The sequence below is a fragment of the Trachinotus anak genome, unplaced genomic scaffold, assembly GCF_046630095.1.
Source record: "Trachinotus anak isolate AG129_WGS33_773 ecotype Australia unplaced genomic scaffold, CSIRO_AGI_Tana_v1 ptg000032l, whole genome shotgun sequence".
In the NCBI taxonomy this organism is placed as follows: Eukaryota; Metazoa; Chordata; class Actinopteri; order Carangiformes; family Carangidae; genus Trachinotus; species Trachinotus anak.
This window is the reverse complement of record NW_027273883.1, coordinates 19,007,172-19,020,988: the sequence shown is the minus strand read 5'-3', so window position 1 is coordinate 19,020,988 and position 13,817 is coordinate 19,007,172. Positions and strand designations below refer to the sequence as shown.

General features: G+C 39.1%; 1 protein-coding gene across 2 annotated transcripts in view; it reads left to right on the top strand.

Annotated features, from left to right (window-relative positions):
- dnah5 (dynein, axonemal, heavy chain 5) overlaps positions 1-13,817 on the top strand; it is a 97,122-nt gene that overhangs the window by 28,992 nt on the left and 54,313 nt on the right. For both annotated transcript variants that reach the window (XM_071469016.1, XM_071469015.1), the window contains 17 exons: positions 230-429; positions 615-768; positions 1,260-1,423; positions 1,662-1,818; positions 2,143-2,355; positions 2,640-2,864; positions 3,921-4,093; positions 5,314-5,384; positions 6,364-6,471; positions 6,713-6,900; positions 7,821-8,015; positions 9,016-9,150; positions 9,428-9,535; positions 10,021-10,174; positions 10,909-11,055; positions 12,547-12,788; positions 13,196-13,369. In XM_071469016.1, coding sequence (XP_071325117.1) covers positions 230-429; positions 615-768; positions 1,260-1,423; positions 1,662-1,818; positions 2,143-2,355; positions 2,640-2,864; positions 3,921-4,093; positions 5,314-5,384; positions 6,364-6,471; positions 6,713-6,900; positions 7,821-8,015; positions 9,016-9,150; positions 9,428-9,535; positions 10,021-10,174; positions 10,909-11,055; positions 12,547-12,788; positions 13,196-13,369 — 2,808 coding nt within the window. The remainder of the gene's footprint in view (positions 1-229; positions 430-614; positions 769-1,259; positions 1,424-1,661; positions 1,819-2,142; positions 2,356-2,639; positions 2,865-3,920; positions 4,094-5,313; positions 5,385-6,363; positions 6,472-6,712; positions 6,901-7,820; positions 8,016-9,015; positions 9,151-9,427; positions 9,536-10,020; positions 10,175-10,908; positions 11,056-12,546; positions 12,789-13,195; positions 13,370-13,817) is intronic.

The window sequence follows — 13,817 nt, the reverse complement described above, 5'->3', positions numbered from 1 at the left end:
ATATATAATTGATGCTAATGATAATTATGTTGATAAAGGCTTAATACTCATGTAATTCATTATTTATCTTTCTACCTGAATTTTCTCAGTCATCACCTACATTTAACCCCAAAGTACATTTTTTTCTTCCTTTGATATGCACTGTATATATACTAATGTGAAAATGTTTATTTGTTGTTCTCTCACCACTGTCATTGTTATTGCTAATGTCTGAACAAATTGGATGCAGGATATCTGCATCAGTGCAGTGAAGGAGCGGGATATTGAGCAGAAGCTGAAGCAGGTGATTGCTGAGTGGGACAACAAGACCTTTACCTTTGCCAACTTTAAGACCCGTGGAGAGCTGCTACTGAGAGGAGACAGCACATCAGAGATCATTGCCAGCATGGAAGACAGCCTAATGATTTTGGGTTCTCTTATGAGCAATAGGTATGTCAGTGCTGAAACTCATTAGGATTTTGATGAGAATCCAGTTTCCATGTGGAACTTGTTCTGCCACCAGAGGTCTTGGAAATGTGATCTAATCACCTGGTAAACTTCACAGCAACCATACAAGCTGTTACTATCTGTGGTATAATGTAAGGTTTACATGCTCATGTAATTTTTTCTCCCAGGTACAACACCCCATTTAAAGCCCAGATTCAGAAGTGGGTTCAGAATCTTTCCAACACCACGGATATCATCGAAAACTGGATGACTGTTCAGAACCTCTGGATCTACCTGGAAGCTGTGTTTGTGGGTGGAGACATCGCCAAACAGCTGCCCAAGGTAGACTACATCACAGTGAATTATTCACATTTGATTTTCTAATTAAGTCTCTAATCTGGACAGGTGATTGAAATGACATGGTTATCAGACTTAAACTCTCTCTTGTAAATTCCCTCAAAATTGTGTCCTAAAAGCAAAAGTTTTATAGTATTTATTAGTATTTAATCAAAAATCCCGTATTTGTGGTCAGAAATTTGGTCTATAGGGAGCATATTTGAAATACAGCAACCTGACTGGTATTTTTAGTTATATTGTTTAATTACTGCCAATAATGCCCTTGTGGCATTATTGTCCTATGCAAGTCTTGTGTTTCCATTTTCAGTTGCACTGTAGTTCATGACCTAATGTACAAAACAAATGGCTGATAATTCATTGTAGTGTTTCAGACAAACAACCAGATAGATTTCTTCACAATGCAACTTGACTTTTAGCAAAAGCAAAATATACAACCTCTGATAATGAGATGAATAATCAACTCCTTCCTTTTTTAGGAAGCAAAGCGTTTCTCTAACATCGACAAATCATGGGTAAAGATAATGATGCGAGCCCATGAGATGCCCAATGTCGTACAGTCATGTGTGGGAGATGAGACCATGGGACAGCTGCTTCCTCATCTCCTTGAACAGCTAGAGATCTGCCAGAAGTCACTTACGGGGTGAGTATGAAGTACTAAAATTGTAATGAATTCACATGTCAAAGCAATATGAAGACTTAAAATGTGAGTAGTTTAAAATCATATATCCAAAAAGAAGTACTTTTGAAAATGGTTATAAGAAAAAGATTTATTTTTAGTGTTGTGCTGACAGCTATTGTACATATGTTTTTTTTCCAAACACAAGCTGCTTTGAGAAAACCTATTGAAGGTAAAAAAATTTTATCATGCTGTCAAACAGCTATTTGGAGAAGAAGCGTCTACTGTTTCCTCGTTTCTTCTTCGTCTCTGACCCTGCCCTGCTGGAGATCCTGGGCCAAGCCTCTGACTCCCACACCATCCAGGCCCACCTTCTCAACGTCTTCGACAACATCAAATGTGTCCGATTCCATGACAAGGTGAACATTTCTTAATGGAGCAGCTAACAGTGTTTCATTGTTTTACACATTTGGCCTTTTATCAGGTCAGTCTTACAGAACAGTGTCATCTTTGAAACCAAGAGATATTTGCAGAACTGAAATTTCTTGAAAAACCAAACAAAAAAACAACTGCCTCAGACAGAATAAAATAAAACACAAGGCTGCATAATTGAATTGACTAATCAAAATAGTGTAAGAAAAGAAAATATTTACATATTTCATCATGTTCTTTCCCTTACGTCACAAGTGATATGGAATAATCAGTCTGAGATTCTAATCAATAAAACATGTCGTCTTTCCCAGATATATGATCGTATTTTAGCTGTGTCATCACGGGAGGGGGAGACTGTGGAATTGGAGCGTGCTGTCACAGCAGAGGGGAATGTAGAGGTTTGGCTCAATGCTCTGCTGAAGGAATCCCAGAGGTCTTTGCACTTGGTGATCCGACAAGCTGCCCTGACCATCCAAGACTCTGGCTTCCAGCTCATTGACTTTCTTAACTCCTTCCCTGCTCAGGTGGGCCACAGTTAGATTCAAACCACTTATCCAATAATATATAAAACATGGGCCATACTCTGTGGTTGAGAAAACTTGTTAGAGACACGAAATTATATAATATTCACCAACATAATGAATCTGGCAAATGTGTTGTCCTTTTTCTCATTTCCTGTATCCTCAGCTTTGATTTGGTATTCCAGGAAGTACAATACAGTTTTTATCGATCACTCATCAAAGCAGTTTTTACAATACTTTTTATCATCACACAATGATGTGATTATTAAATATTATTGTTGATCTAGGTGGGCTTGCTAGGTATTCAGATGATATGGACACGGGACTCTGAGGAGGCTCTGACCAACGCCCGATACGATCGCCGCATTATGGCCAAAACCAACCAGCTTTTCCTGGACCTGCTCAACACACTGATTGACATGACCACAAGGGACCTGGGGGCTGTGGAGAGGACCAAGTATGAGACCCTCATCACCATCCATGTTCACCAGAGGGACATATTTGATGACCTGGTGAGTATGTTGTTTATTATTCAGTAGTACTTTTCAACCTTTTTTATGAAAATACATTGGACCTTACAAACATGCTCTTTAATAAGCAGTTTTTTTCTGTTCAAGTTTATATCTAATCAGAGTCCCCCAAACAAGATAGCTCTCCTGTGGTTAAACTGTATTTGATATTCATACACCCTAGGGTTGGGGTGTCAGAATACGAAATGTTTTCTGCAAAAAGTCAATCTGACAAAAGTCTTCAAAGCATTTTTTTTTTATTGGTAGCCAAGTGATATTTAGACCTACAGAAAGGGCTGACTTTGAAGTCTCCCCCTTCAGGCACAGTAAATTGCTTTGCTAGTCTCCAAGGTGAAGAGGTGTGAAGTAACTTTATTTGGATGTTTTTTGTCATTATTATTTTTCTCACTTGTAGGTTGCTTTGGATTAAAGTCTCTGCCAAATGAGTGAATGTAAATGTAATCCTCTTGTATCTGTATTCATTTATTGTCCCCCTGTCTTCTTTCCCACAATTATTGCCCTTGTCCTGCGCATTTGTCCAAATCTTTTTGCTCATTTCCCTCCTATAATGTCTCCTGCTTCTATCCCATCCTCTTTTACCACCTTACCCCTTATATCTCTTCTGATTTCATCTCTCTATTCATCACCCTGCTTATTCTGCCACCTCTTTTCACTGTACTCGACATATTAATTTTACTGATTTACTTGACTTGCCTCTTTCCTGCTTCCTTCTCCCCTCTCCTTTGCCTTCCTTACACCTCATATTCATCTCATGGCTTCTCAACTCTTTTCTTTCATCCTCCCTTAACTGCCTCTCAACTTCTTTCTACCTGTGACCTTCCTGTTACCTCATGCCCCCTCACACATCCTGCCCTTCCACCCCTCCTTCCCTCTTTCTTCCTGCTTTTATCTGTCACCTCATATCACCCTGTGAATGGTGCCCTTCAATTTCCTATTGCTGTCTTCTCTCTCCTCCCACCCGTCTCCTCTCTTTCCCTCCTCCATTCTCTTCTCCTTGTCCCTCCTCCTCTCTCCTGTCCTCACCCTTACTCCCTCCAGTGCCGACTGCATGTCAAAAGCCCGAACGACTTTGAATGGCTGAAGCAGTGCCGTTTCTACTTCAACGAGGACTCGGACAAGATGATCATCAATATCACAGATGTGGGCTTTGTCTACCAGAATGAATTCTTGGGCTGCACTGAAAGGCTTGTCATTACACCATTGACTGACAGGTAGAGGGCCATACATGAGGGCAAACAAACATACACACACTCATTAAGTCAAAAATAAAATGATAAAATGCTAGGAATGTTTTTTTTAATGGTCCTGACCAGTAAACAATCTCAAATGATATACATACACACATGAATATTCTTTACATGTAAAACATGTGTCTAAGCAAGTGTCTAACAGCTTGTGATGCACTGTTTGTAGAAGGGCAACACAATCTGTGTGTGCCGCACCTCATACACATAGCAGCCATTCAGAATAAGCGACAAGGACTCAGTAATATTTTCATTGTCATGATATCATTACATTCTGGTAACTGTTATCTCTGTGATGCAGTAGAAATGGCCATCATAACATCTATTCAATTTCAGTTGTTCACAGTTTCTATGGCTGACCTGAGTAATGACTGGACTTGAGGAGCAGAGGCACGGGGAGAGAGCTTAGGAATTAGAAAGGAGGAGTAGACACTCCTGCACGGGGTTCATCACCTCTGCCACTGACAGAAGATTTGACTGACAGAGAGAGAGAGAGAGGAGGAGAATCAGACAGAGTTAGGGAGGCAGAAGTCCACCAACAGCCATTGTCAGACATACAGACACAGAGGAAAGGAAATATGACACAGAGGAAAAAGATGAGGAGAGGCAAGGAGGAGGAGATGAGTAGGGACAGCAGCAGTGAGGGAGTTACAGCTTACATCAGACAGCAGCTCTCCAAAGAAGTGGCATGCTGGCCTTATGGCTGAAGGCACCAAGGCAGCCCTGATTTTCTCACTGCCTTCTTTCTTCTTCTAAAACACTATCTGTACTGTGGTTATTGTGTGCTTTGCTTCTTTCCTTTCTATAAGTTTTTTTTGGAGATTCTTTTTAAATAGTAGTCTTATTTGTGCTCTACTGAAGTCTCTGAAGGACACAAAATTTGTTACATGTGCAGTTTTACCATGGTTTTTGACTAGAGGCCAGCTATGCAGCGAAAAGGGAGCACACTCTTAAGCCAGAGGGCCAGGGTCAGGTCCCCTGTCAGTCATCCTCTCTGCTGAAGCGTCTTTGAGCAAGACGCTGAATCCCCATTGGCTTCAGAGGCAGCCCTCTCTTGCTGTGCCTGACCTCCAGCCTCCCTGTGGAGAATCACGTCATATTAGTTTTATTATGTGATGAATTGAATGTGAGGGGAATAAAAACTGCTTTGTAACCTTATTTATGCCTATGAATTTGAATCTGCTCAGGTGCTACATAACTTTAGCCCAGGCTCTCGGTATGAGTATGGGTGGAGCCCCTGCAGGTCCAGCAGGAACAGGTAAGACTGTAAAATATTACATATTATTATTATTATTATTATTATTATTATTATTATAATTATATAATTTTTTTGTCCAGGCAAGTGGGGGGAAAAAAATGTGTTTAGTCATTTCGGCCACAAGAAAAAGAATTTTGAAATCGAATTCCTCTGCCAAAGCCTTGAGAGCAAAGTGAATCAGAATTTCAGAATTTTTGTTTTTGACTCATTTTGTCCACAAGAGGCTGAAGTGCCCCGTTACCACAGTCTTAAATAATACCAAAAGCATTAATGTTTTTCTCCCATGCTTTTTAACTTCTTCATGCACTCTAAACACAATGTAAATACATTTTGTGTTAGCAAGTTATGTATGTCTCTCAAGGCTCATTATGTCTTTATTTTGGCTGGAAATGTGTTTTAGTCAGAAAAGTCTTTAGAAAGCAAAGAAGCTTTAGGAAGTCAGGTGAGGTAGTACAGAAGGTACAAACACCAAGTAATTAGTTGCTTACAGTGGATGTTTGGGTTAAACGTAGGACTTTCACCTAGAGGATTAGGGTTTTGTGGCCAAAATGAGTATTACAAAAAGATACAGACAAATCCTGACCAAAAAACATGCCTGTCATGGTTTTCGCAGGTGATTTCTTTTTTTTCACAGCCTCTTGTGGCTTGTTTGTTTTTTTTCCCCCGCAATTTTGTCGAACCTTTTTTGTTTGTTTGATTGTTTTTGTATATAAAAAAAAAGATAGTTTATCCTTTTTCGACTCCAATTGGACATTTAGATGATTTAGATAATTAAACAAATGAACAATTAGAGGTTTAAAAAGCAGAAACATACATATTAAATGCAGCCTGTGAAGAGGGGTTGATACTTATTAAATTTAAGGGATCACTAGAGTAGAGTTTGAAAGTGTTTAGGTGCGAGGATTGATTGTCTTTTCTGTCAGCATTTAAAAGGTTGCACTTCATTGTAGGATGTGACAAATCTGCCATTTGTTATTAGGTAAGACTGAGACCACAAAAGACATGGGTCGCTGTCTGGGAAAGTATGTTGTGGTCTTCAACTGTTCTGACCAGATGGACTTCAGAGGCTTGGGAAGAATATTCAAAGGTAAAAGTTACAAAGTAAATATGTTAAGCAAATTGTTATTACTTATGAAGCAGCACAAGAAAAAGCAATAGGACAGAGCACTCAAACAGCTAAAAGATTTGTGCATCGCTTAAGAGGTTCGCTATTAGTGAGGACTACGGATTTTTTTTCATGAATCAGAACTAGACGAAGAAGAGACAGGTGGTTGTTCTGAATAGTTTGGAGTTGCATGACCATAAAGTTGCATTTGTCTGTTTTCCAGGTCTGGCTCAGTCTGGTTCCTGGGGTTGTTTTGATGAGTTCAACCGCATTGACCTCCCAGTTTTGTCAGTGGCGGCACAGCAGATCGCCATAGTTCTCACCTGCAAAAAGGAACGTCGCAAAAACTTTGTCTTCACTGATGGAGATCATGTGGATATGAACCCTGAGTTTGGCATCTTCCTTACCATGGTTAGTGGCACAACAGTGCTATAATGTAATGCTGTGCCGTGTTAACACATGTGCCTGTGTGCACAAAGCACCTTGGACATCACAAGAACCTTTTTAATTGCTAAATTTATAATATGTACATTTAAGTCCAAGCCAACAAACATGGTCTTGTTATTTAGAGAGAATATGCTATGCTACAAATTTACAGTTTTATAAGATTTAATGAGTATGTAGCTGAGTGGATTCCACCTGAACCACCAAGGCAGTTTGTACAATATTCAACATAAGGGTCTGCCTCTTAATAATAATATTACCCAGTGTTCATTAATGTACTCCTCTTACAGTAATAGTTGGATCACTTTATCTCCTTGGCACAGTTACTATCCCAAGGCAAGTCATTAAACAAAGAACAGTGGAGTAATTCTCCAGTGTGGGGAGAAGGGTCAGAAGTGTGTGTGTGTGTGTGTGTGTGTGTGTGTGTGTGTGTGTGTGTGTGTGTGTGTGTGTGTGTGTGTGTGTGTGTGTGTGTGTGTGTGTGTGTTTAAGCAAATTTTTGGGATGGCTTGTCAAACGAGGAAATGAATGAATGAATGAATGTTGTCCCTAAAACTGACCTACTGTATGACAACATGTGTGACTGTGTGAGAAATTCATGCATGTATATATGTGTATACAGTAAGACAGTAATTAAAGGCAGCCTCTGTGGAGATGAGGAGGGCCTGGGCTGTGTCCAGAGGGATTTAACTATAGCTGAAGGACAGTGCTTTCTATTAACTTAAATGATGATTATATAATGAATTATTTGTATTTATCATGAATAAATACAAAAAGACCCATGTTTAGAATCTGAAATCTAAATGTTTTATGTTATGCAACTACATTTCCTCATAATCATTCCCATTTAAAATTCCTCTCTCCTCTTTCTTTTCCTGTATAATCAGAACCCAGGTTATGCAGGTCGCCAGGAGCTTCCGGAGAACCTGAAGATCAACTTCCGCTCTGTGGCCATGATGGTTCCTGACCGTCAGATCATTATTAGGGTTAAACTGGCGAGTTGTGGGTTTATAGACAACATGGAGCTCGCCCGCAAGTTTTTCACTCTGTACAAGCTGTGTGAGGAGCAACTTTCCAAACAGGTAAAAAAAAAAAAAGGATGTGATCTGGGTGCAAAATATGACACTTCATCAGAAAATATATACTTTTTCTGTTTTCTTGTTACTTTTGTTATCAGACTTATGAATTTAAAACCTTACTTTTGCTTTTGGTCACTTCCCGATCACCTTTTTTTCTATATGCAGTATTTAAGTAGCTTTATTTATTGGGTGGATTGCGAAAAAGACACAATGCAAAGGCACAACAAAGCCAAAAATACTAAATATGGAGAAAAGGGGAATCTGCACTCTTATAAAGGCAATTTTTGGGTCAATACACCTTTAAGGAAATCCCAGGGCATTGGTATCAAATTAAGCACACTTGTGATTTGTCATGCAGGTGCAAGTAGAAAATGCAGTTTACAATTATAGCTCTATAGTCTAACATAGCAAAAACTGAGGATAAATCAATACACAAGGCAATTACCTTGTGTTAGAAATTTGTCTGAATGATGGTGTACTAGGCCAAAATCCTTCTTTCCTTGTCTGTGTGTGTAAGACCAGTTAACTGGGGACAGATTGTTCAATTAGGGACAAAAGCTGTGATCCCAACCGGGGAAAAGGTGATTTTTGGGTCAGTGGTTAAGTTTAGGGTAAGTCTTCAGGAAATGAATACAAGTCTGTGCAATGTTCCCAAATGACAAAAGCAAACGTGTGTGTGTGTGTGTGTGTGTGTGTGTGTGTGTGTGTGTGTGTGTGTGTGTGTGTGTGTGTGTGTGTATGTGTGTGTATGAATGTGTGTGATCTTTAAATGAATGTTATGGTTTGAAGTCACTATTAGCATCACAATTACTAGTCTGTGAGTCATTCATTTTCTTGTCCCCTGCATTATTATTTAATGTGCTCTGAGTATTATTGTACTTTTGAATGCTTGTTACTAAGGCTGACAGCAAAAGAAGAATTGAGAAATGGCTGATTTATAAACTCCTAGGATGATATTAAATGATATCAAATGAAATCTAAAATGTTTTCTCTGACTGTCCAGGTTCACTATGACTTTGGCCTACGGAACATCCTGTCAGTGCTGCGAACACTTGGAGCAGCAAAGCGAGCCAACCCCAGTGACACAGAGTCCACCATAGTCATGAGGGTCCTCAGGGACATGAATCTCTCAAAACTGGTCAGTCTAGAATAGAATAAAATATAGCATCCAATATATATTGTTAATATTGCAGAACAACATTGAAGAATAGAACAATCGCGCCTATTTCTTAAGATACATTTTTCATGAGTAGAAAATTTGATAATAGCAAAAATGAGTAAATTGTTGATTTGATAACACATAAAATACAGAGCAGATAATTACATCAGATAAATTTAGGATGAATTATTCTCTGGTTATTTGTGTGGATTTTTGCTAACTTGGGTCAATGTGCATGTATTTGTGTGTTTGTTAGATTGATGAGGATGAGCCGCTCTTCCTGAGCTTGATTGAGGACCTCTTCCCAGGAATCCAACTTGATAAAGCAGGCTACCCGGAGCTGGAGGCTGCCATCGACAAACAGGTAGGAGGGAGTGAGGGATGAGTTTGTCTATGACAGAGAAATACAGCGGGATAGAGGGACGGGATGAATACAGAGAGTGTGAGTGAAGAAGGAGGGGGAAAAGTAAAGTCGGGCAGAAGACTAATGGACTGTGAGACCTTTGTATCTTTAATGTCACTCCTAAACGCCTCAAGATACAGCACCCAAAGGGACATGAATGGTGTCATTTGCCATTTGTCATGGACCTATCCGAAGTAACTGTTGCAAATGGTGCAGAGAAAATACAAAGTAAGAGATACGGCAAAATGTTAAGTCTTCAGATTACAGCAATGCTTGTCCTTGTATCTGTGAATGTATCTTCTTTAATTGTGTGTGAACCTGCATGTGATTATAATACAGTATAACTCATTCACTCAGTCACTGTACTTTGTGTACATACAGTACATGCTTGGTATGGTAAAAATAGCAGCACTGCAGATGTATTTACCATGATTGGGCTCCCTCAGGTTGAGGATGCAGGTCTTATCAGTCACCCCCCCTGGAAGCTGAAGATAATCCAGCTGTTTGAGACCCAGAGAGTCCGGCATGGCATGATGACCCTGGGGCCCAGTGGGGCCGGAAAGACGACTTGTATACACATGCTGATGAGAGCTATGACAGGTACGGTTTTGTGCATGTTTAGATATGTACATCACTGTGCAAATGTTTTAGGCACTTTAGATGTGTAGATTCTTATCCATCATGCAATACTATCAGGGAGGCATCTGATTGGTCCCAGATTCATTCTACAGCACGTGACATTGACCCCAAACATACAGCTAGAGTCATAAAGAGCTGACTTCAGATACAAAAAGAACAAAGATTTTTTCAACAGATGGTCTGGCCCCCACATAGCCCTAATTTCATCATTGAGTCAGTCTGGTATCATATGAAGAGACAGAAGACACTGAGACAGAACTGTGGCAAGATGCTTGGATAGAGTAGTTTATCTTAAATCAGTGCTGTTTTTAAAGGCAAGGAGTGGTAATACCAAGTATTAATCCGATTTTGGTTTTTTATGTTTACTGCACATTCTATTATAATAACTGAATAATAAAAACTATTCATGGCATTATTTTTGAAAGCATCCTCACTTTACTTTCAGTGTTTGAACCCTTTGCACAGTACTGTATGTTCAAAAGATGAAACTTGGGGTGATGCAATAGTTGAGTGGTTATGGTGCTTACCAAATGGGTATAAAATCACCGGTTTGTCTCCCGGCCGGCTAAACCGTTTACTGCATGTCACTCCCATACTCTCGCTCCCTGCATTTCCTGTCGCACTTCACTGTCACTGTCAAATACAGGCATAAATGCCTCCAAAATAACTAAAAAAAAACCTTTTTGACCTCCCAGAGTGTGGTCAGCCTCACAGAGAGATGCGCATGAACCCTAAAGCCATTACAGCCCCTCAGATGTTTGGTCGACTGGATGTGGCCACAAACGACTGGACAGATGGCATCTTCTCTACGCTGTGGAGGAAAACACTGAGAGCGAAGAAAGGTCAGAAAAGTTTATTATTGGTTTCATTCTTGGAGGTGAGAGGAGCTGACATTAATGACGTTTAAAATATAACTGATAATAAATTACAGTTGTTAAAGTTTTCTAACTCATGTAAATGACATCATATTGTGTAAATTAGAAAATACTACAGAATGTTTCTGTGCTAGGTTTATGTAAGAGAAAGAAAGAAAACATGAGAGGGATCTCTGCTGTATTTAATGGTTTTTCAAATGATTTATTGGCACTAATATCTATGATTTTTACTTCCTTTCTTCTTTGAGAACTTTTTGAAAACCAGTTTATTACATTGAAGAGAAGTTTAAATATCTTGGGACATCCTAGCATCCATAGTTCAAAGCAGCACCAACAGCTGTTTTATCTTTCTACTCAGTCCTCTGCCTACACACTTCATTAATAATGTATGTGTGCATTGGGCTGAATATACATTATGTGTTTCCTTTTATGTGTCAAAATATGCATCTGATATATTCAGTATATGCTGTTATGCATATCTTTGAACAGGATACATTCCTTATGTCTGTAAATTGCTTTTGTGCAGCTGTCTGTTGTTGATGCTGTTAACTTATGCAGCGTGAATCTTTGGGCAAGCAGGAATCCAGTGTAGCAAAGTAAATGATGTGACTGCATGTGAATGACAAATCTACTACCCCAGAGTGAAATATTGTAAAAGTAAAACAAGTAAAATAAATTTCCCATAAAAATAGAATATACTAATATCCGTTATATATTTATACACAAACACACACACTGAAATACAGGTGCAGCAACAGATTCCCAAACCTTATCTATTTTAATAACTAGTGTAGAAATGTGGCTGATGGCTCATGTGCAGCAGTCATATTAGTATTGAATTATTTTGACTCTGTCCAAACTATTAGTCCTTTTTGTTTAGCACCAGAGAGTTCAGGTCAGTGATCACAGAGTAACATTACCGTACTCATCTGCATCGGGCCAAATGAGCATAGTAATCTCACAGGAACATGGACCACGTTCATTAATGACCAGTAGCTGTACTGTATGATTTTGTTCCTGACAGCCAAAGCAGACCAACTGTTTGTTTCTCGATCTGGACATTTTTCCATTATTCTTATCACATCTTGTGGTGTTTTGGTTTCAGTTTTCTTACTACTTAAGAGGACGTAGATTTGACTTTATATTTAAGACCATTAATGAAATAACTGATGAATGTCAGCTCTGGTGTTGCCTGCAAAATGATAACAAATTGTTTTTATATTGTAGAGCCAGTCCATATAAGCAAGTTGGTGACTCCCCATTAAGCAGACACAGCAATTCACCTACACTCTATCTATTGTTGGAGGAGCTGTGGTGCAACATTGTCTATGCACTAAATGCTTATTCGGAGGCCTTTTTATTTTTCTGAATAGCAAATTATAGATCAAAGCACTAGTTCACACTTCATATCACATTCATATCCATGTAACCAAACAAAAACAATGTTTTCTCTCACAGGAGAGCACATCTGGATAGTCCTGGATGGACCAGTTGATGCCATCTGGATTGAGAACCTAAACTCAGTGTTGGATGACAACCGAACTCTTACACTGGCGAATGGAGACCGTATACCCATGGCTCCCAACTGTAAGGTGGTTTTTGAGCCACATAATATCGACAATGCCTCTCCAGCCACTGTCTCACGCAATGGGATGGTGTTCATGAGCTCCTCTGTGCTCAACTGGAGCCCTATACTCGAGGTGAATAAACTAAATAACAACTATTTGCTCATTTTTTTGATATAGTATGTTTTTATGATATAGTATGTTGTAGTCTTAACAGCTAAATCACATCTACATAACTACACTGTGAATTCCTTGGCTAACTATCTGAACTATCCAATATTCTTCAGTGTAAATGAAAACTGCAGGAAAAGGTTAGATTATTTAGAAATAGTCCAGATTTGGGTATCACTAGTTTTCAGTTGTGTTGGTTCAGAGGATTTAACTTCTATGCTACATTACACCTGATTGCTATAAATAAACATTGAACTGGTTCACAGAACCGATACACATACAATACCTGTGCACCACTATGCTGTGCTGCTTGAAACTAATGTAATTCATGTAATCTTAACTAACTGCAGTGATGTGCTTGCTGCTCTCAGGGATGGTTGAAGAAACGCTCCCCTCAGGAGGCAGAGGTGCTGAGGAAGCTCTTCTCTTCCTCTTTCTCTGAGCTCTACCGCTTCAGTGTGCAGTCCCTGGAGTTCAAGATGGACATGCTAGAGGCCTTTGTCATCGTGCAATGCATCAACATGCTGCAGGGGCTCATACCTAAGGTAAGGTTAAAACTGTTGTGACTGCACTCATACAGCACTTATTTATATTACTTATAGTATATATTAATGGTGAAGTTAATTAATCCTGCCAAGACAAAATGACTCCTGCAGTAAAAGTTTAGTAAGAATGTATATAGAAGACAATAGCACACAAAAACTGCGAAGAAAAAAAAAAAATCGATTTAATTTCAGAAGGATATCCAAATTCACACCACCAGCAGAACTATATTGCCCAATTTGTGCAATTAGGACATAAAAGATTAACCAGCAGTAAGAAATACATTTTTTTCATCTTCTTTTTTAAGGTGACTGGTGTGAAAGCCATCAATAAAACTGTAGTATTGTTGACTAGTAATGATAAGTGAGTGGTTTAATAGCTTTATTTTAGATGAGAGAATTGTTTTTCCCTTGAAAAACAATCACAGGGTCTGTGATATTTTGCATTCCC